General features: G+C 40.8%; 1 protein-coding gene across 1 annotated transcript; it reads right to left on the reverse strand.

The window, feature by feature from the left end:
* Window positions 1–10076: 10076 nt before the first annotated feature.
* Window positions 10077–18942, reverse strand: CD86 (CD86 molecule). Its single transcript, XM_074927608.1, has 6 exons — window positions 18875–18942; window positions 18699–18748; window positions 17063–17404; window positions 13055–13366; window positions 10884–11018; window positions 10077–10096 (listed from the first exon to the last, which is right to left on the reverse strand). The coding sequence occupies exons 1-6, from the start codon at window positions 18940–18942 to the stop codon at window positions 10077–10079; spliced, it is 927 nt and encodes a 308-aa protein (XP_074783709.1).
* Window positions 18943–21110: the final 2168 nt, after the last annotated feature.

Here is a 21110-nt window from a genome sequence, read left to right on the forward strand (position 1 = left end):
GTATAGCCAGAGTAGGAATGTACACAAAGTATCTCCAAGGAGGTCAGTAACAGGTAAGTAACATTTTTATACAAACTTAGTAAATAATTGTAGTAATGTCTCCAGACTTTTGAACATGTGTGCTCTTCAGTTTACCTCCTAAAATGCCCAGGGAAAGCAAAAGTTGGCCGCTAAAAATTCATAACCACAGGAATACTTGCTTCATTCTGACAGAGCCTTACATCTCCTTTGCTTGCTGCCTTAGGTAATGCCATAAGGACATGATAACACTGTTTCCTTAAGATGTTGAGGTCACTGGGGAATGTGGCAAAAGAATGCTTCACAAAATGTTGCTGTGACACCCCTACCCAGCTTCACACTTTTATCAGTATACGCTACATTGCACAGCGGAAGTCTTTATGGATGTGTAATAAAAGTGACACTGGAGCTTTTCCCTACATCTGCCTATTCAACCTACCTAAATACTTGGAAATTGTCCGAGGGATGGATTTTTATGTCTCACATGGTTGATGTTTGATTGTATCGAGTGCTAGTGCAAACTGAAAGGATTTAATACTACACTTCTTGCTTTTTCACTGTTCTGCCACATGAAGACTCTTTGGAGGGCCTTGTCTGACCTTTTTGCTCTTAGCAGTATTACTTACTTTCATTCTTTTTGTACTGTTATTTATTTTTGAAATGGTACTTATTCACACCAACAAAATATTTAGGAAATACAGCCAATGGAGAAGAGTATACACAGTGGAGTTGTACTCTACTATGTAGCTTAAAAACCACTGTACTTATATTGATACATGTCTAATGACACATGTTAGATAGTGGAATCTATCTAACCAAAACTATTGGGCCTCTTTTATCACTTGTAGATCAATCTCCCAGTGTTTCTCTTTTGATCAGTTGAAATCAGCCCATAAAGAGAATTCAGTGCAGATAAGCCTTTAGATATTAAAAATAAAATTTCAACAGATTTTTTATTCCTCTGGAAAATGCTGAAAACCATTTGCAAAAATTGCCTTTAGAAGTTGGGGGGAACAAATAATTAAAACTCAAAAAGAATTGTTTTGATATTTTATAGGTTCTCATTTCGATCTTTTGTTTGGATTGTATAGTACTGACACTATTGAAATTAAATGCTTTGACTAGATTCTTTTCCAGGTTTTTCTTTTTGTTTTTTTTTTTGTTTTTTTTTTTTTCACAATTTCCCTTTTAAAAGTAAATTTTAAATTATTAACATTTTCCCTGAGAGGAAAACTGCTTTCTAGCAACCGCAATTTCCACCTGCAGGAAAAAGGAACTTCTCTCCTTAAACAGTCTCTGTCCATGTCTCTGATGTCCAGATTCTCAATGGTCTATATGAACTCCATTCTCCCTGTTGCATTCTGTTATCTGAATATTTTTCTCTTTCAAACACACCTTATAATCAATTTTCCTGCTTTTCTAAACCTCAGTCTTGTTGTCCCATGGTTTCTTTTCTGCCCGGACTGCCTTACAGTTCCATTCATGTGAATAAATCTCCTTTTTTCTGCGTCTTCTGGCTACTGTCTAGTTTTACATGATAAGTTCCCAAAATGTGAGTGGGACAAATGGCAAAGAATTTGATGAGAGTGGGGTAGACTTGTGGTGTTGATCATGAGGCAGGCTTGAGAAGAGGAAGAGAAGTAACAAGAAAACTACAATGCAACATTAAAGACTGGCAGAGCAAATGCATAGATTCTCAATGCCTCATCTCCAAAAGTGCTAGCGGCTGCTGGGGGAAAGATGAAAAGAGTCCCATCAGTAGCGGGGAAGATGTTGGTGGGATGATGACAGAAGGGTGTCTTGGCAGCAAAAAAGGCTGATGGTATCCAGGACTGTATGGACAGCAGCACTGCCAGTAGATTAAGTGAGGGGAGCGATGCTACCCCTTTCTATTCAACACTTCTTAGACCACACCTAGAAGAGTGTGTCCAGTCCTGAGCTCCCCAGTGCAAGGAAGACATGGATAAATTGGGGCAGGTTTGGCAGGAGATGACCCAGGTTGTTGATGGGGTTGAAGCACTTGTGCTGTGAGGAGAGGCCGAGGGAGTGCCCTTTGTCTGGCCTGGAGAAGAGATACTAAGTCACATCTTTCCAACAGCTGCAAGGAGTTACTGAGAAAATGGAGCCAGGCTCTTCACAGGGATGTGTGGTGGGAGGATGAGAGATGACAGAAAATGAAAGAAGAGAGGCTCAGGCTGGGTGTAAGGGAAAACTTTTTCTCTCCAAGGACAGTCAAGCAGTAGACCAAGTCCCTCCACAAGGCTGTGCCATTTCCATCCTCCAAGGTTTTTCAAGACCTGACTGGACAAAGCCTTGAGCCGTCCAGTCTGGCCCAAGGCTGACTCTGTTTGGAGCTGAAAGGTGGACTGGAAACCTCCTGATGATGCTTTCAGCTTGTGACCCCACACCTCACCACAAACCCCTCTGACAGCAGCACCTTCATCTGTCAGGGCAGCCGGCCCTCTCCCCCTGAGGGGAGCTCCCCCATCGCCACGGGGCAGAGCACTGAGATGGGCTGCCTGGCCCTCACGGTTGTCCCACACTTCTTGTTTTTTAAGGAAAAAATTGATGTGGAATCAAAAAGGTAATGGCATGTCAGTGTAACGTGTGAGCACGGGTGGCTTTTCCCTGAACAAAGGCCATAGGTCATAGCGCGGGCTGCCTGGGAGGTGCTCCCTACCTCGGGGAGGTTGGGTGGGTGGGAGGAGGCTTCCAGGTTTGCTCAAGAGCCTGTCCACGCTGCAGGTCAAGCATTCCACGAAAGCAAAGGAGAAGAAAGAGGAAATAAAGAGCCAACCCCAGGCTGACAAGGAACTGTCATGATAAGGCATTTTTCCTCAGTGGTGTACTACTGCTGCAGGTGTTTGTGTTGGGTTTTAGAGAGGCCAGTTTCAGTCAGCCTCCCAAAATTCCTCTGCAGATGAATGTCCGGGATGTGATACCCCTGAATCCAGTTTTCTACTCACTTTTTGCCAATGAGAGGAAGGTAAGGAGTGGTAAAAACTGTTATAAGAAAATAAGTATGTGCCATGGTTCCTAACTCCGGTTTCTGGGATCAAACAGCTGCTTTGCATTACTTTAGGGGAAGCTGGGTTTTGATGTATCAGTGTGTTATGCTGATAGAACATTTTGGTATTTTGCTTGATAAAACCTACTCTGTCTTGTACCACAGTTATTTTTATGCATTTTCTGCTCTGTGTGTGTACATAACATTGAAGGACTTAACCACTGACCCAATTAAAAAAAACCCCAACCTTCTTAGTGTTTATAGTCTAATTTAATTTCTATACAGGTTTAGGTCTGCAATCTAGTTTTCACTCCTGAGCATTTCTAACCTGCATCCCCACGATTTCAAAGATATTAAGCAATACCTTTACTTTTTAAGTATAATCAGCTCTAACCATAGTTGAACTAAAGCAGAAGAAAGAATTAGTTGTAGTTTAGAGGTTCATTATTTTAAATGGTCTTTTCCAATGCATCTGAAGAAAGATGACTGGCCATATGATCTGTTGTTACCCATCAGCATAATTCTGCCAGTTTCAGCCAATCCAATCAGACCAAAGCTCATCTGAGACACTCTCCAAACAGTACTCGGAGAGTGGATCTTTGTACAATATCCCAGACATAGAAAGAAAATCTCTGATGAAAGAAGATCTCAGAGTTTTAGGAGTCCTCCTCTGCTAGATGTCTGATCTGATAGGGAAAGCTTGATTTCTACCTAACTCACAATATGTTCTGTTGCCATAGGCAATTGGAGTAGTGGAAGCTGTGACCACTGATAATTCTGTCAAGAAGCTATCTAGTGATGACGGAATGTGCTACTGAGCACCTTCTTTTCTTTTCTTGGGTTTGTCTTGGTTTTTCTTCCCACACAGAGTCTCTTGCTAGGTGTCATAACTTTTCTCCCTCTAATATTTTTTAAAATCAGTTCCTTTCTATTCCACGGTACAAACCTTTATTATATGCTGTCTCTTTCAGATACATTCCAGAAACCTGCTTACTCTGCCTCTTTTAACTCAACTTCTTTCTCTTCTTTCCATGCAGCAGCACATGCTGGGAGCTGACAATCTGGAAAGCAGCTTTGCAGAAAAAGACCCGGGGTCCTGGTGGTCACCAAGATGGACATGAGCCAGCAACATGTCCTCGTGGCAAAGAAGGCTAATGGTATCCTGGGCTGTGTTAGAAGGGGTGTTGCCAGCAGGTTGAGGGAGGTGATCTTTCCCCTCTGCTCAGCTCTGATGAGGCCACACCTGGTAGTACCGTGGCCAGTTCTGGGCTCCCCAGTACAAGAGTCACTCAGTAGGAGGGATCTCTCACATCTTCCTTACCTATCCAGTCATTCCAAGTGTTGGAATGCTAGATGGAATCAGCAGGTCCTTTCTCCATTTTTTCATCATCTGCATAGATTGCACTCCACAAACTTCACATTGTCAACTTGCTTTCTAGAACCCTAGTCACTTTTTATCACTTCTTTTCTATTTCTAATATTTTAACATTTTTTAGTAATATGACTTCTAGTTCTGGATACAGTAGTGCATTTAACAGTGCAAGGTAAAAAATAAGATCCCTCCTCTGCTTCTTCATCATAGTCCTGTTTTCACACCCGCAGGGATTGCATTAGCCCTCTCAGCTGTGAAACAGACTGTAGTTCTGGCAAACTGAAAGGCAAGTGAAAGTTGTTTTCATGGTGTATCTATCTTGAGACCCTTGAGAAAAGTCTCTCTCAGATTGTGGATTGTGTAATATTTGTAAGGCAGAGAAAGGGCAAAGATGAAAAAGGGTGTAACAGAAAGTTGTCAAGGTGGTAGAGACATTCTCAGTTTTGAACACTGAAAACAGAGCAGTTTCTCTTGCTAACAGCAATAGACCTAGGCTGAGGAAAGGTTTAGAAAATTATTCCAAAACAAACTAGTTATGCTTTTGATATAACTTGTATATTTCAGAAGAGGGTGGGCAATATACCTGGTATGTCAGCTGCGCACGTATGCATGTAATTGCAATTTGAGCCATTCTCACCTCATCTTTCCATTTTTTCCTAGTTCTATGTCCTTCTGAAATAATAAGCACTGCTTATTAGGAATGGGTGGCTAGGCATAATTTTTATGATTTTAATGAGGTTTTGTTTTAAGAGCTGTATCAACAAAAGCAGTGGACAAAAGTTATGCAGGTTTCAGCATCAAGCACACACCAAGTGCAGGAAAATTTGATCTGGCATATCTGCCATAAAAGTCACAAGTATATAAGGAAGTATAGCAGGTCAAGGACTGTGAGAATATTATGGATTTCAGGACTTCTGTGAAGAAGTTCTCCTCACTCGTGGCACTGCTGCTGGCTGGAGAGTAGCCTTCCCCAGAAGGAAATGGGCAAACAGCTGCCAGAACCTTTTATTTCCAGGGGTCTATGAAACAGTAGCTTGTGCCTGGGCTCTGCTCTTGATGCATGTGCACTTCCCGTTGCAAGCCAGTCTCGTGTGTTACTCTTTTCCTTAAACTTTGTCAGCCCCCATCCGATTTCCCCCCTCTTTCTCTTCTTTCACCAGCTTTCCTGCCTAATTCTATTTTTTCTCTTGAGAACCTTTCGGTAGCCCATCCTGAGATCAGAGAACGTGTTCTCCTTAGACACTGCCCAGTTCCAGCATTGTGGCCCTCCCAGTGCAGAAGATGGGAAAGCAAAGAGAGACCAGTTATGAATTACAACAGCCTAGAATTCCAGTGTAGATAAGTATTTCATATTCAATTTTTTTTTCTTTTTCCTGCTGAGTTTGGAAAGGAGGCAGAAAGAGAATTTGAACCCAAAACTTAGAGGTAATACGCACAGGAACTATATTTCTTTCATAGAATTTCCATATTTCTGTGGCCAAATGTAAGTTCCAGTAGCAAATAATTCACCTGAAGAGGAAAAAGTCCACTAAGGGATGTTTGCCATAAGATGGTTTCTTAATGACAATCCTCTCAGAAGTGACTGTGGAATATTCTGGAAATGCAACACTTCACTGTCCCCTCACCTATTAACCATAGGAAAGTATTGCTTGTTGCAGTAGCCCTGGCTGACACTAAGAAATCCGCAGTAAAACTGACTTTCCTCTTCACTAGTGACCTGGACCATGGGAGCAAGTGTACCCTCAGCAAGTTTAAAGATGATAAAAAACTGGGAGGAGTGGCACACCAGAGGGTTGTGCTGCCATCCAGAGGGATCTCCAGAGGCTGGAAAAAATGGGCAGAGAGGAACCTCAACAAAGGAAAATTCCAAGTCCTGCACTTTGGGAGGAATAAACCAGTACAGGCCGGGGCAAATCATCTGGAAAGCAGCTTTACAGAAAATGACATGGATGACCTAGTGGACAAGTTGAAGATGAGGCAGCAGTGCGCCCTCGTGGCAAAGAAGGCCAACAGGTCTGGGCTGCATCAGGGAAAGCGTTGCCACAGGCTGAGGGAGGTGATGCTTTCCCTCTACCAGCACTAGCGAGTGTCTGCCTGGAGTCCTGTGTCCAGTTCTGAACTCCCTAGTACAAGAGAGACATCAACATACTGGAGGGAGTCAAGCAAGGACCACAGAGATGATGAAGGGACTGGAGGATCTCTCCTCTGAAGAAAGGCTGAGTGGGCTGGAGACGAGAATCAGTGTGTATAAATGCCTGAAGAGGGTGCAAAAAAGAATGAGTCAGGCTGTTTTCAGTGGTGCCCAGTGACAGGCCCAGAGGGAATGAGCACAAACTGAAACCCAGGACGTTGCCTCTGAGCACAAGGAAACACTTTTTTGCTGTTGAAGGGTGGACGATCCCTGGAGCAGGTTGCTCAGAGAGGTCATGGAGTCTCCCTCCTTGGAGATATTCAGAAGCTGTCTGGACATGGACCTGGGCAACTTTTTCCAGGTGACACTGCTCAAGCAGGGGGGTATAATCTCCTTCCGTTCATTCCAACATCAACTATTCTGTGATTCAGTCCTGGTCAATCAGTGAACCTGAAGCCATCTATCACAACTGTAAGTCTGATGACAGGATTCTACCTTTGGGCGTTGGATACTGGTTTAACACACCATTTCCATTTCTTTGTTAGCATTTTCTGAAATATGTAATACATCTAAAAATAAAGGAATGGTGTTTTTAAGTAAAGCTGTTACATGCTGTGGTATGTAGTGGGCGTATGCTCATTTGTTTGCTTGCCATGTTTATAGAGTCACTAAATGACTGCAAGCATGCTGTCAAAGAAAAAACTACAAAGTGGGTGAGGAGATAGCCTGGGAATCTGAATGTATTTGTATGGAGGACAAAAATGCCAGCACACGAGCTTTTTTTTGTGCCTTGCTACTGTGCTCACACACCTGCTATCACAGAGGATTAATGCCTTTGAATAGATAGAGACAAACTTAAGATTTTCCCTGAAGCCCATCTGCATTTTTCCACTTAACTGTTTTTAGCTGAAGGAGGGAATTAGAGTTGATTGTAAGAGCAGGAAAAGAGGAGGTAGAGAAATTGAACAGGTAATAGAAGGAGGTTGGCAGCCTAAAGTAGAGGGATGGCAAGGGGTAAAAAGAAACAACTTTATTAATTAGGAACAAATTAAGGATGAAAGGGAGTTGTCAAAACATAAACTGAACTTTCCATGTGACTTTTTTCACTAATTACAGTTGCTGATAGTGATGGTAGAAGTGTATCAGGGTGGAAAGCCCCATCAGAGGTACTAAGACCTGTTGAAAAAACTGCTGAATTTCCAAATGCTCAGAATTTCTTGCTTTTTTCTGCTCAGTGAATGTTCTAGAGAAGGACTCTTGAGTACTAGCATAGTTTTCCAGGTATCTTATCCATTGTAGAGGAACTGGTTATTGTTTTTCTCCTATAGATAAACATGAAACATTGGTGATGGTTTTTTTCCTCAGTGCATAAAGCTGACCAGATAAGCAGCACATCACAATTTAAGGACTTGTAAGAGAGTCGCAAGACTGTGAGTTCAAGAGTGTATGTGTATGTGTGTGGAATAGTCATACAGAAGACAAAAGACTCCCAGTGTTGTTTGGGTACGAGCAAATAAGGTTTAGCTGTTGTTCTGACAACCTCAATGTTAGTGAGGATTTGAGGTGAATGACTTGGGTGGGAAGGGAAAATGTTGAAAAAAATTAACTGAATGACAGTAAGTGTTAAAAAAAGCAGGAGAGACAACACAAATCTAGTGAGTATCTACCTGATTTATTATACCTGATAGTTAAACACATTTAAGGAACCAAATGTTAATCAAGAGTTAGAGAAGATTGTGTGACGCACTGGAGGTATGTTTAACAACCTGCAGCATAGAATCAAAAGGCCAAATTTTCAGACTGGAAGTTTGTATCTAATCTTTGAGGTGTATAGGTCAAGGAGGTACACATACAAAGAGTTGTGCACATGTATCCAGCTCCGTGAAGGAACATATGAAACCTTCAGTTGTGCCATTCTTGGTCATTGCATCAATACCTTTTTTCATTCATTTGCTTCCAAGAAAAATCTGGGAGTGTTTCCTCCCTGAGAACAACAAATGTGGGTATTCCCCAATTATACCCCAAAATACTGCTTTAATGGCAGGAGAATAAAACACCAACACAGAAAAAGACATACATTTTAATAAGTCATTAAATAAGTTTTCTAGCAAATATAAACTTTCACATAAAAATAAAACCTTTAACTTTTAATAACATTTGAATGATATTAATCTGAATGAAAATACTTGGAATGTTAGTGTAATAGCTTAAAAAACTGACTCTCAAATGGTTTAGCTAACTCAAAAGGACATGCACATTCTCTCACGCACTTGAAAATAGAACAAAAATTGAGGTGGAATCTAGCAACTCACAACATCATTTAACAGAAAATAATATTTGTACCCAGCAGAAACCGTAGAGAATTTATGTCCCCAAACTGCAACTCTGAGCTGAAATTTGTCTTGAGAATGTGATGCTAATGTCCCTGCTTTTGCTGAAAATGTCAGACCTGCAAATACAATCAAGACCTCAGAAGAATTTTGTCTCAATTCTATTGCATTCTTTCTCCTGAAAGATGTCAATGCTATTGAAGAATATAAAGTGCAGAGACTATTCAAGATTGGAGAACTGGCACATTTTGAGTGAAACGGACAATATTTGCTGAAAGGTAAAACTACTTCCTATAGCTGAGCGTACTATATAGTACGGATTGTTCTATCTTCAAGGTCTGAAGCAAAACTAAGAAAGGGAGAACGCAGTCAACCAAATTGGAACATGACCTACTTATATAATGTATTTTCACTATCTGCTTAGCTTAATTTTATATACTTTAGACTTATACACATAGGAATGATACCTCATGCTTTCATATTCTAACCCTGCGTCCACCTGAACTGCTAGTGCAGCATCTGGTCAGAATACAGAGGAACAAAGTGGGGAGGTACTAACTGTCTGGCTATATGAAGCCTGAATGGTAGTAAAAAAAAAAAAAAAGATAACCAGAAATTATGTTTAAAACAAGTCTTTCCTTCAGGTGATTTCTAGTTTCAAATGCCTAACAGGAATTGCACGATTTTTCTCAGAAGGTGGGGAAGTGCCCTGAAGTTCCTCTTTCTGCTGTAGAGCTTTACAAGAAAGTTACTGGTACAAAGCCACACTGGCTCTGCCAAAAGTGTTCATGGCCGATGATTAATAGCCTGCCTCTTATCATGTTTCTAGTTATGGTTATGATTCACAGACTGTGGCCTAACTCTTTCTATTTCTGAGACATTCTCTTTTGTAAACCACACAGCTTTGCTTTCTTCATTGACACTCAGGATTTTACAATGTCACGGTGCATAGTGAAAGATACGGCAAAAAGATAGTCATGCAGACAGGCAGAGCACCATATTTGCTACCATTCTGAAGCAAAAATAAAAGCAGAGAGCACTGGGCAGTGGATTTCAGCCACCAGACAAAAAAGTTGCATGTTGTTCTGTAGGGTATCTGGGGAGGATTCTTGTTCTGGCAGAGCATCTAAGAACACAGGACCTCAGGCCTTGCTATGTGAAGAGTTGGTTCCCAGTCAGCAGTCTGGCTGATGGCCTCAGTTTCAAGCTGGATGGCTTCTAGACTGCTAGGCTGACACCTAAAATAGATGAATATGTCATTTACAGAAATGTGAGAAATAGGATCTGAAAGAGTTGATAGTAACTGTCCAGTTGTCTTAGGATTTGGAGAAAGAATGAGACAGGGCTCAACAGTTTTGGCTGTGTAAGGAAACAGGACTGACTGCAAGGAATACATTTCCCTCTTGCTACAAGGAATGAGAGATTGATGTCAGCATGAGGATCCTTTCAGTGCAGAATAAATCCTGCACTGCTGAAACCTAGTGTTAGAACAAAATAGGGAAATGCAAGGCAAAGATCAAATTCTTTTCCTAGTACAAGACGATTCTTCCATTCCAGTGTTGCACAGCCTGTGGTGGAGCAATGCCTTGGATCCTTCAGCTCTCTGATGACAGAGATACTTGCACTTGATGGAAGCCTCATCTCATCCCTCTCCCAGCTATACCTTTCATATACATGTTGATGGACAAGAAAGGTTTATACAGCCCAATGGTTTTAGGAGCCAAAACTAGAGAAAAAGGATGAAACTGCAGGAAAAAGTGGTAAGCTGGTTCCATGGCTGTCTCACAGAGCATAAAGAAGAGGGAGAGGTGGATCCCAGGACAAGACAGGAGAAAGGTGTTTTGACTTACTTCTGAATGGTTTAAGTCATTGCAGGAAATAAATTGTCCAAGGAAGTTTAGCCTAAGTCCAACATGAAACCTAAGTTTCTGTCAGAAGCTTGAATGTAGGTAAAGAGATGATTACAAACAGCAAAACCTGTGACTTGAGGGACAGTAAAGCTGAAACTGAGAAGTAATAACTTACTCTGGTTGCTAGATGAGATATTTCTGTTCTTCTTCAATATCACAAAACCCAGAAGAAGTATGATCAATATAATCACAGCTATAAGTGGGCCAAAGAAATTTATCTTCACTTTCTCCATTTTTTCCCCCTGTATCTCTAAATAAGAAAACAGAGGAGATACAGCAAAGATTTAATTTGGTGACAGTTAGCTTAAACAATCTGTCCCAGAGTTACGTGAATTAGAAGTGTAGGGAAAGGCCCTCAGCATCCTTTGCTTTTACAGTGCTTTAATAGTGTCAGCAAATTACTATCCACATTGCTTTATTTCAATTTCCAATAAACAGCGAAACTACCAAATCTTAACAGCCACTTCAACAACAGTAAGGTAAAGTATTCTTTCTGAAATTTGGGTAATGTGAGAGATCAGTGACTTGATTAATACAAGAGCCTGTGAGGCTGCTACTGCGCTACTGCTACTCTGTGTTACTGTGCAAGTTTGAAGAACCTGGGATATGTTACTACTTGGCGTCAGTTGGAAATGATGGTCAAACCCTAGTGAAATGCCGTAAGGGACATGAAAGTAGCAGGGAATGCAAAGGAGTTTCCCTCTATTTCTGGTTACTGTGCTTCTGAGGTTCTGGTTGCTAGGTTTAGCAACTGATAGAGCTTCAGTTATCACCAAACAAAGTTTTTGTTTCTGTGGAGTTCCTAGTTTCTCACCCACCATCACTGCTGATCAGGTGTCTACTTTCATAAAGCCAGTAAGGAGAGAAGAAGAATTCAATAGGGAAGAGGAGGATGCAGCACTGTAGCTAATATAGCCATGTTAACACTCATGAGCAACATGTAGGGCTGTGCAAACCTCAGAAGACTTCTGTACTGTATCTTAATATAGTATTTAAAAATCCTAGAATGTAAGGACATCAGAGGCAGCTTGCCATATCTAGCATTGATGACTTAACCCTCTAGCTAAATTTATAGGAAGAAAACTGAACTGTGGAACTTTTTATCAGAATGAGTGGCAAGCTTCTTTTACATCTGCAGTAGTAAGGTGTATGCCTGTAGGCTTTCCTGCAATGCTACCATTCCCTCTTGGCTCCCTGTTCCTGTCAGCTGATGCACAGCTCTCCCTCTTCAATCCTGTCTAAAGGAGACATGTGCAAGCCATATGGGAATTGTCTTTATTTTTATATGATTTTGCCATAACTTATTGACAAAAATAGGTCAAAGGATGCTTTTCTGTCCCAGGAGATAAATAAAATACAGCTTTAGTTTAAAGAAAGGATCAGTCATGTGGAACCCCAACATAACCCAGCAGTAAAGTCTTATTGGAACTTGGTTCCCCAGCTTTTTCTTGCAAGAGGTGTCCAAAAAAAAGACATGATCCCAGAGAAAGAAAATCCCCAAATAGTCATTTTGAAATGCACACTTCGTTCTGCCAAATGTTATGAAAACCACCAGGAATGCTTCTAAGACTAGTCAAAGTTTCATGGCCTTTACACTTAAACACAGCACAGTCTATTTGGCAGTTTGTGAGCCAAATCTAGTCCAAGGGACTCTTCTGTTTAGCCTTCTGCCCCTCTCTAGGGAATGATTAAAAATAGCAGCTCAAGCACCTAAACACCAGGAAAAATGCATTTCTACAATCAGGGCATTGTTACAGGAACAACCTGCTGAGAGAGGCTGTGGAGTCTCTATCCTGGGAGATTTCTAAAACTCAACTGCATAAGGCCCTGTGCTACCTGATGACTCTGCTTTGAGCAGAGTGGTTGGACTAGATGATCTCCAGATGCCTCCTCCAACCTCAACAGTTCTCTGATTCTGTGAAGTGGCAACTCTCTTAACAGCTAAATGTCACCTCCAGAGACTGGTTGCCACCTAATCCTGACATCCAGGTCGTTTTGTTGCAACTACTGCAGCAGCATCTAAGGAGGGGATGAACAGGGCTTGTTCTGGATTGGGTGGCAGTAGCCTTCATTCTGTTTCCTTGCAGTAATAAGACTTGCCATATGAAAAGGAGAGGGACTTTTGTGGCCATGGCTGCTGGTGAACATCCAAAGTTTGTAACCAACTCCTGCTGCTACTTAGGGTTTACTCCCTGCCTTGACTATGCTGCTATCTGTGATTAGCTCTATTGCAGTGTGCACTGCTCCTACCCGTGCAAAAATTGGAATAGGTGAATGGAGACTCACCTATGCCTAGTGGCACTGAGACAAGGCTCCCCAGCTGCCCTCCAAGGTGAAGCAAGCAGCTAATATTAGTAAGGGTGTTTGTAGGAACTGTGATATTCAGCTTGCTAGTAACATTGTACAGCTTTGTTACAGCATCCTGTGAAACATCCATGTGATGCATACGCCTGTATGTTATGTTTTCGTGTGAAATTAGCCAAGTCATATTCTTAGGCTCTGGATAACCTCCTCTAGAAGAACAGGAAAGATTCAAGTATGCGTTGGGCTTTGGTTCCCCAGTGTCCAGCTGTGCTATCTCAGGTTGACTATAGTTGGCTGAAACAGACCAAAGAGAAAGCATCATGAGTCAGACATATCACATCTTGAGACAGTTCCTGACAATTATTTAAGATTTTCAGTCAGAATTAAGTCTAAACACATTTCCCAGGAAAACAATGGGAGTCCCAAGAAGGGTTTGTTATATTTTTGGTGTACATGTAGACTTGCTGCTCCTTGTCCTCAGGGTGTTTCAGGGACATAAGTCCGATCAGTCAGACAATGGACCCTTGTCTGTCCCACCTCCTTTAGGTCCATTGACACCTGAGAATAATCAAGCCTGGCCTGCTTGCAAGTCAGTTCATAAGCACAAAATGGGAATGGGAAACAGTGCTGCCTACTCTCAACCTCCTGATTTTAAGTAAGGGGAAAACCAGAAACTTCTAACGGTGAAATGTAGAGAAAGAAATCATCTGAGGGATTCAGATGGGGTAAGCTGGACATCCAGTGCTGTTATAGGTAGAAATATCCTTGGTGTCTGTCAGTATTATGAGTAATCTTTTAGCTTTTAACTAATACTCTCTAATAAATAATCTCCCAAATATTCCTAACCAGGATTTGTTTGGTTAAGAGGTTGTAGTAGAAATAGTAGACTATAGCAGAAAAGGAGAAGGAGAGAATGTAGACATAATACTGACTGCATGTTGGCATACAGGAAGTTAAAAAAACCACAACAAACCACAAGAAAAAACAAGAAATGGACTCAAGGCTTCATTGAAAATACTTCATTATTTAAGTGCCAGTAGGACTAAAGACAGTATGGAGAAATATTGCAGAAGGGGAAAAGGATTCTTAGAAAAATATGAGCCTAAGAAGGTCTGACTCTTCTGCACACACACTCAACATCTTTGATACAGGCTCTAATCCTTGCCCCAGTGAATTCTTGATATGGATGAATAAATATGATGTTGCTTTTATTTGCTGTATGCCAACACACAGAGATAAAGATTTAGCTTAGTCACTTAGAGCCCCATGAGAGTCCATGGCTGCGAGTTCAAAATGGAAAAAGCCTCAACTTTTTCATACCCCAAAACTTAGTTAAGTTTCCCTCAGGAGAGCTCAAGCTTCCTCTTTCTCCTTGAGATCTGACTTGCTTAGCTGTCTGCTCAGTCCAGCTTCTGGTCTGGAGTATTTATTCTCTCCTTGACATTTTATAGGGAGGGTAGGAATGTAATACATGGCTCTGAAACCTGCCAGATCATCCAAGCGATTTGAGTTTCAGTCTTATTGACAGTAAACAAGTGGAAATAGTGGAATATACCCTGATCAAAGCACTTCTGGTTTTATGGCTTCTGGAACTTCAATTTACTGAAAAGTGATGTTGGTTCTATGCAGGGTGTGGCCTACATATATGTAAGCTTTGGACTGTTAACATAAAAACATGTTTCAGGAAGTCTTATACATTTAAAGAAAACATGTCTTCCAAAAACGCTATGGGCTTAGATTTAAATACCTCAAGTGACAGCAGATCCATCAAGCCCTTAATATTTTTCTCAATGGCTTAATCATCCTACCTGGTTTTGTTCCATTTTCTAAAGTGACAACGTACCTTACTTCTCACTTATTTCCAGCCACTGACTATTTTCGTATCTTCACTGAAGTAATTAGGGTTTTTTTTAAAAAATCCAGTATTTTATGTGTATTTCAGGTTCCCATACTCTGAAAACAAGACTCTTCTCAGTCTCCTGCATTATAAGGTAACCAGATCAATCTTTCAATGTCTCCAATTGGACTGTATTTTTTCCAGCCTGCAGATATCTCTAGTAGATCTCCATGCTTTAGATTTTTTAACCATCCCCTTTAAAATGAGGACACAACTTGTACTCATCTGTTTCACTCCCAACTCTTTGAATAGTGTATATTTTGACACAGCTTCCCTAGTCTCATTTACTTCCCTTGTTGATCTATCTGAAGGAAGCATTAGAGCCATGCTATAGCAGCAGAATTTCCACTTACGCTGCTTGTCACCATGGTCCGTACATTGCCTGTTTAAGAACAAAAGCTTTCCATTGTGAAGCCTTCCTTTCTTGCTGAAGAATGATCTGTGTTAATTATTCTTGTATAAATCATCCTGACTCTACCCAATATATATAATATACATGTAATCTGTGTATTTTCCTAATGTAATAAATATAAATAACACATGTAAACTGTATTAGAAGGTACTTCAGTATTTCTGAATGGGCTTGGTCATCAGGTGATCTAAATAGCTTTGTATGACTGCCCTGTCATTCTTGTACAGCACTCAAGCTTTCTCATGTCCATTTTAAGTGTGACACGCTGTACTGCAAAAAATATTTCACGTATGATATGAGATTCCAATTAAGAAACAGTAGGTAAGCACAAGTACCTTTGTATTTTTCTTCTAATTATTTTCAAGGTTTTGTTTTATACTGCTCTTTCCTTTGGGAACTTACTGAACAGAATCATTTGGAAGGAACACAGCAGCAGAGTTTAAAACAGTCTTCCTAAATTAAACCATAAAAGGTCTGGGAGAATTTTAGTGCCTAAGTATGAGACTTCTATAACATGTTGCTCAGATGTTGGCTAAGCTGATATAACTAATTTAACTGCTTGAATTAACCGAATAGTTGAGGCTAAGCATCTCTTAAACTGGAGGCCTTGCTATTGAGTGCACATTACGAGTTTCTGAGTTCTAAAACTTTGCTGAAAATACTCATCAAGTGGATTCTGGCAGAACCAAAGTTAACAATCTAGGTTTTCTATCTGCCGATTGAGGGAACACCTGCTGACAGCACAAAGCTGCATAGACTCAGATGTCATGGTACTCCATTTCTGGGTGCTGTTACACCATGGCCTGTTCTCTTTTGAAGCAGTTTTGAAGCCTGAAAACACTAGTGGAAGTTAGAAGCTGTTATTATTAATGACTAGCACTATCATAGTGGAAGAGAACACAAGCATACAGACAAACGTTACTAGCAGAGCAGCTTAAAATAGAAAAACATTAGGAAAATGTATTAGGAATTACTAGAATATTAGAAAATATTAGGAAAAGATTACTTCCTCGCTGAACCCCATTCCCCTGTTAAAAGATTTTCTGCCTTTTCCTCTGATAACAGGCAAGAAATCAGGTTGAATCTCATCAATGCCTGCATTTTTTCTTCAGAGATATTTTCAGTCTTACTTTAACTGAGCATATGAATTTCTACTCCTCCACATATAAGCTGCTCTTTTCTTTATTTTCCCTGCAATTTATATCATCATAAAAGAGCTGGGTGTTTGCAGAAATCTTGTTATGTTTCAATTGTAATTTACCACTAATGATGCTAACTATTACTGCTTTTAATAGAATGCAGTGCATCAGATGCAAATGAAGAAGTGTATTTTCCAGAGTCCTAAAAGCCATAAAACTTGCAGGAGGCAAGAGGAAGAAGGCAAAATGGTTTTCGCTGTAAAGTATGACAGAATGGGAATCCAGAAAGATACAATATTGAACAAATTATTGCCTCATTTTCTACTTCTAATTGCTTCCACCTGAGCACTTTTCATTCAGAGCTGAGGATTTTTCATTGAGAAGCTCTTTGGAAAGCATCTTTAGAAATTCTGCTCCAGTGCAGGTACATTTTCAGTGGCTTGGGTACAGTACCACACATTTCTGGACTGAACAAAGTGACATAGAACCCCCTTGCCCCGCAAAAAACCCAGACCATATGACAATTAGAAGTGATTGCTTACCAATGATTTGCAGTAAGCACTCAGATGTGTGTATGACCTTTGGCGATCCTTTATCTCTGTGCTGTATAATACATGTATACTGTCCCTCGTCCACAATTCCTGCATTTGACAATTGCAAGGTCCATTTGTCCATATCCATCTTGGTGCGATTTACATATTTAGGACTAAGGTTATCATGTATTTCTTGGCCATAGTATACTTCATGCACCACTTCAAGAATGTCTTTTTGCCAAAAAACTCTTAAATCCTTTATGTCTGTTTTCTGAAAGTTTGGAAAATAGCAGGATAGGTATGCAGTGTGATTGAGAAATGACTTCACCTGATGTACACTGGCAGCAATACCTTAGACAAAGAGAAAGAAGAAATTAAGATTTCCATCAGCTAAGAAAGAACACCAAGTATTTGCACTCACAGAGGCAACACTTAACGACAGCAGCAATAAAACCGCCACTATTTAGACACAAATTCTCCCACTATGTATGACAGGACACATAGTTCTTCAAACTGACTCACTTAGTCTTGTGGAGTCTAGGTCATAAAACTGTTTTTTATTTCCCTTCCTGTACTTTACTTTCCAAGGAAGGCCTACCACACAGAGGTTGTGAGCATCTATATTTTAGGACTTAAATGCAGGGAAAAGGTCCAAACCGTTCCTGTATGTAGCATCCTGAGTGTAGTGAGATTCTGCCACAAAGGAGATATATAGTTGCACAATTTATTTTTAAAAAGTTGAGTTCATTCTCCTAATAAAATAACATAGCATTGCAGGTTTTGATGAAAATGTAAAGTGCACACTGTATGGTAAATGGCGTCTAGGGAATATATGACCAGAAGGTCAGAAACAGGTGAAGACTTTCAGTCTCACTGAGGAATTAATATAAAGTTTAATGAGAAATTAAATGTCAGATTTAACTGTTCTGTAATTAATCTAGAGTTTGATGACAGATTAAATGTCAAATTTAACTGTTCTGTTGCTGATCTTGCTAACAGAAATACTCAGTAAAAACAATTATGCCGTCATGCAAAGAAAGCATGAGCCATATTACACAAGGGATGATTTTTCTCCAGCTTTCATCAGTGCATGCATCCATTATTATTGGTGGCGATGGGCTGGGAGGACTCTCTTTTCCTGGAATAAGAAATGCACTCCTCTGCCCCAGAAGATACAAACACCTCTGCTGTGCTCAAAAGAAGGAGAAGATTTACAGTCTCTCTTCTGGTGAAAAGTTTTGACTGCTCTTTCAGAGCACCAGACTGCAAAACGATCTCCACGGCTGCCTACAAGTCTAGTTGTCCCATAACAAACTAGCAGCTTTCAGTTTAATACTGTTCTGTTCTATGATATATAGAGGTGATATAGACACATTTTAAAAATAGATTTAAATTGAAAATTTAAAAGCAACATAAAAATAAGTGTAATGTAAAGATATAAAGTTGAAGAGAGAAAGTACTTACTATATATTTTATAGAGTCCCTGCACACAATTTAAATACATGTCACATAGGCTATATGACCTTGATTGTGCAATGGAAATGAATAATTACTACTAAGGAATGATCTTAGTGGATGAAAAAGTATCACATAGTGGGACACAAACAATCAAACCAGTTTTTCCAATTAAATTTGTGTTTTTTACCTGGGAGAAGTATCATAGCATGAAGGAAGAATATGCAGACCTCCATGACACTGTGAGAAGGAAGAATGAAATAAATATGTTAGAGGTTGAAAACACTCCAGTACCTTCTCCAGTACTCCCAAAGAAGTGGTAAGACGTTTTAGCAAGAGAGAGATTATTGAGAAAATTAACCTCACCTTTTCCCATGGACTGGTGCAAGGACTTCTTTGTTCTTCACGGCCTTTAGCAACAAGAAGCATGCCATGACAGATCTCTGTTTTACAGAGATGATGAAGTGATGAAAGATTACTGCAGATGGGGTATGCCATGGGAGGAACGCAATGCCCCCAGGGTGCTAAGGACAGGATGAGTACCCTAAATGTCTGATGCGAAGGAAAGAGGAATGGGGCGCATGCCTGGCCTGGCAGTGTGGGGAAGAAGATGAGGGAATTGAAAGTGGAGGGGGAGGAGAGGGTGACACAGAAGGAGGAGGTGGGGGAGAGAGCATGATGATGTCAGCTACCAGAAGTGATGAAGTGTGTGACCTTCAGTTTTGTAACAAGAACCTATCCTTCACGACAGTAAAAGACAACTGAGAGAAATCGTATATGGTTTAAAGAAGCTAAACAGCACATAATTTGCCGTCAAGAAAAGCTCGCATCTGTTTAGAAAAAAAAAAGAAAAATCCCTACGATTTATCTTATAAGCAAAATACTTTTATGGCTGCTGGGGTTCATGTGGTATAATGGCCTATAATCCTAGTAAACAGCCAAATGTCATTCCCATGCACTGGTGAGAGAGCAGCACCTGCATCTGACTGGCCTGTGGTTGATGATTTGCATTTTAGCAGCACCTTTGTGTTTTTCCTATACCTTTTCCATATATTTCTTCACTCTCCTTTAAAGAGGTCCAGAGAATCCTCTTTTGCTGGAGCAGATGTAAAAACTCTTCAGCTCTCATACTACTTAAAAATGGTGAGATTGCTGTCTGCTGTCCTCACTGGTAGTACAGCTTCCTGATGGTTTCCCATTTTTTGTCATGTTTTATTTTAAGCTGGTGCACTTGGGTCTTTACCTTTCCCCCATGTCTCGGGGAGCAAGAGCCTATTCTGTTTAATACAGAATTCCCTTCATTCTGCTGACATGTTTTTTGAGTGCACTGCAACGTACAGAACTGTGAATGGTATTTTTTCTAGATCAGATTCATCCTGACTTTTCTTAGGATGGGGGAGAAAGAAGCCCAAATGTCTCAGAGAATATAGACAATTTTGTTTGTGATCCACCTGTGGTAGCAGAAGAGGAGGGAGCGCTGGTGCAGAATCCATTGTTGTAGACAGAGGTGATACTCTTTCTGCTCCAGCCATCCTACTACATGGTGAACTTTTATCAAGGGGTTTTCCTCGTAGGCTGGGCCCCACAGAATTGAACCACACAACTGGTTGCCTAAATAAAATTGCCTTGTGCCAAGCACTGAAAACTACAGAACCTCCTCAGTAGTCACGTTTCCCTCCTGTGTATAAGAATTTTTGCTTCTAGACAAGTAAAAAAAAAAAAAGGATAGCCCTATTTTTTGGATCTATTGCAGGCGTGTAAGAGGAGAAATCAAAACAATTAAGCAACTGGAAGCATAAGTGAAGGAGAGAGAGTGTACTGCTATAGATAGTCATGTTTTGCAAGACTGTCTCACAACAGCAAGGACCAAAACTAGAACTGAAAATAAGAGTAGTGCAGAGAAATAAAACCCGGGCAAAAATGCCACATAACACTTCTTGCCTTTCTTTGTGGTTTGGGTGTGGAGCTGTGAGGACAGAAGTCTCAGAGATCCTACATGGTTACCTGGCAGCTGTCTTCCGGGAGAAGGTGTGCTGTTGGGATGGCTGCATAAAGAAGGATCCCCTGAGTCTGCAGAGGAGGGTACACGCATGTTCCCTGCAGAGGGAGGTCAACCGAGTGTGGCAAGCTGCTTCTCTCACGCAAGCTGCCTTATAGAGAGCTGCTGAATCATGAATCGGGACCCTAAAACCTCAGTGCTGCAAGCAGCTTCTCTTCTCCTTTTTTACAAGATGCCTTGAACCAGCAAATGCAAATCCTTGGAGCCAAGTGTCCGGAAGACCAAGGGGAGGAAGGAGAATTACACAGTCTCTGTGTTGGCTACTTATACCATTTTTTTGACATATTCAGTACAAATTCTGTGCTCAGTTCTCTTTTATATCTGCAGCCTGCTGAAAGGCTGGTTATGTCCCAGAACTTTTAGCAGCCAAATGGGACTAGGTAAGAGAGGAAAGACAGACTTTTGCCCATGGCTCGCAAATGGTGCAGGCCAAATGCCCTCTTCATGGCCATGGCCCAATGCATGAGCACTGCTCTACTTCAGAGCACTACAGGTCTGTGTGTGGATGTGCAGTTTTTCTGTTCACATGTTGGCTGCATCCAG

The sequence above is a fragment of the Athene noctua genome, chromosome 1 (assembly GCF_965140245.1).
Source record: "Athene noctua chromosome 1, bAthNoc1.hap1.1, whole genome shotgun sequence".
Classification (NCBI taxonomy): domain Eukaryota; kingdom Metazoa; phylum Chordata; class Aves; order Strigiformes; family Strigidae; genus Athene; species Athene noctua.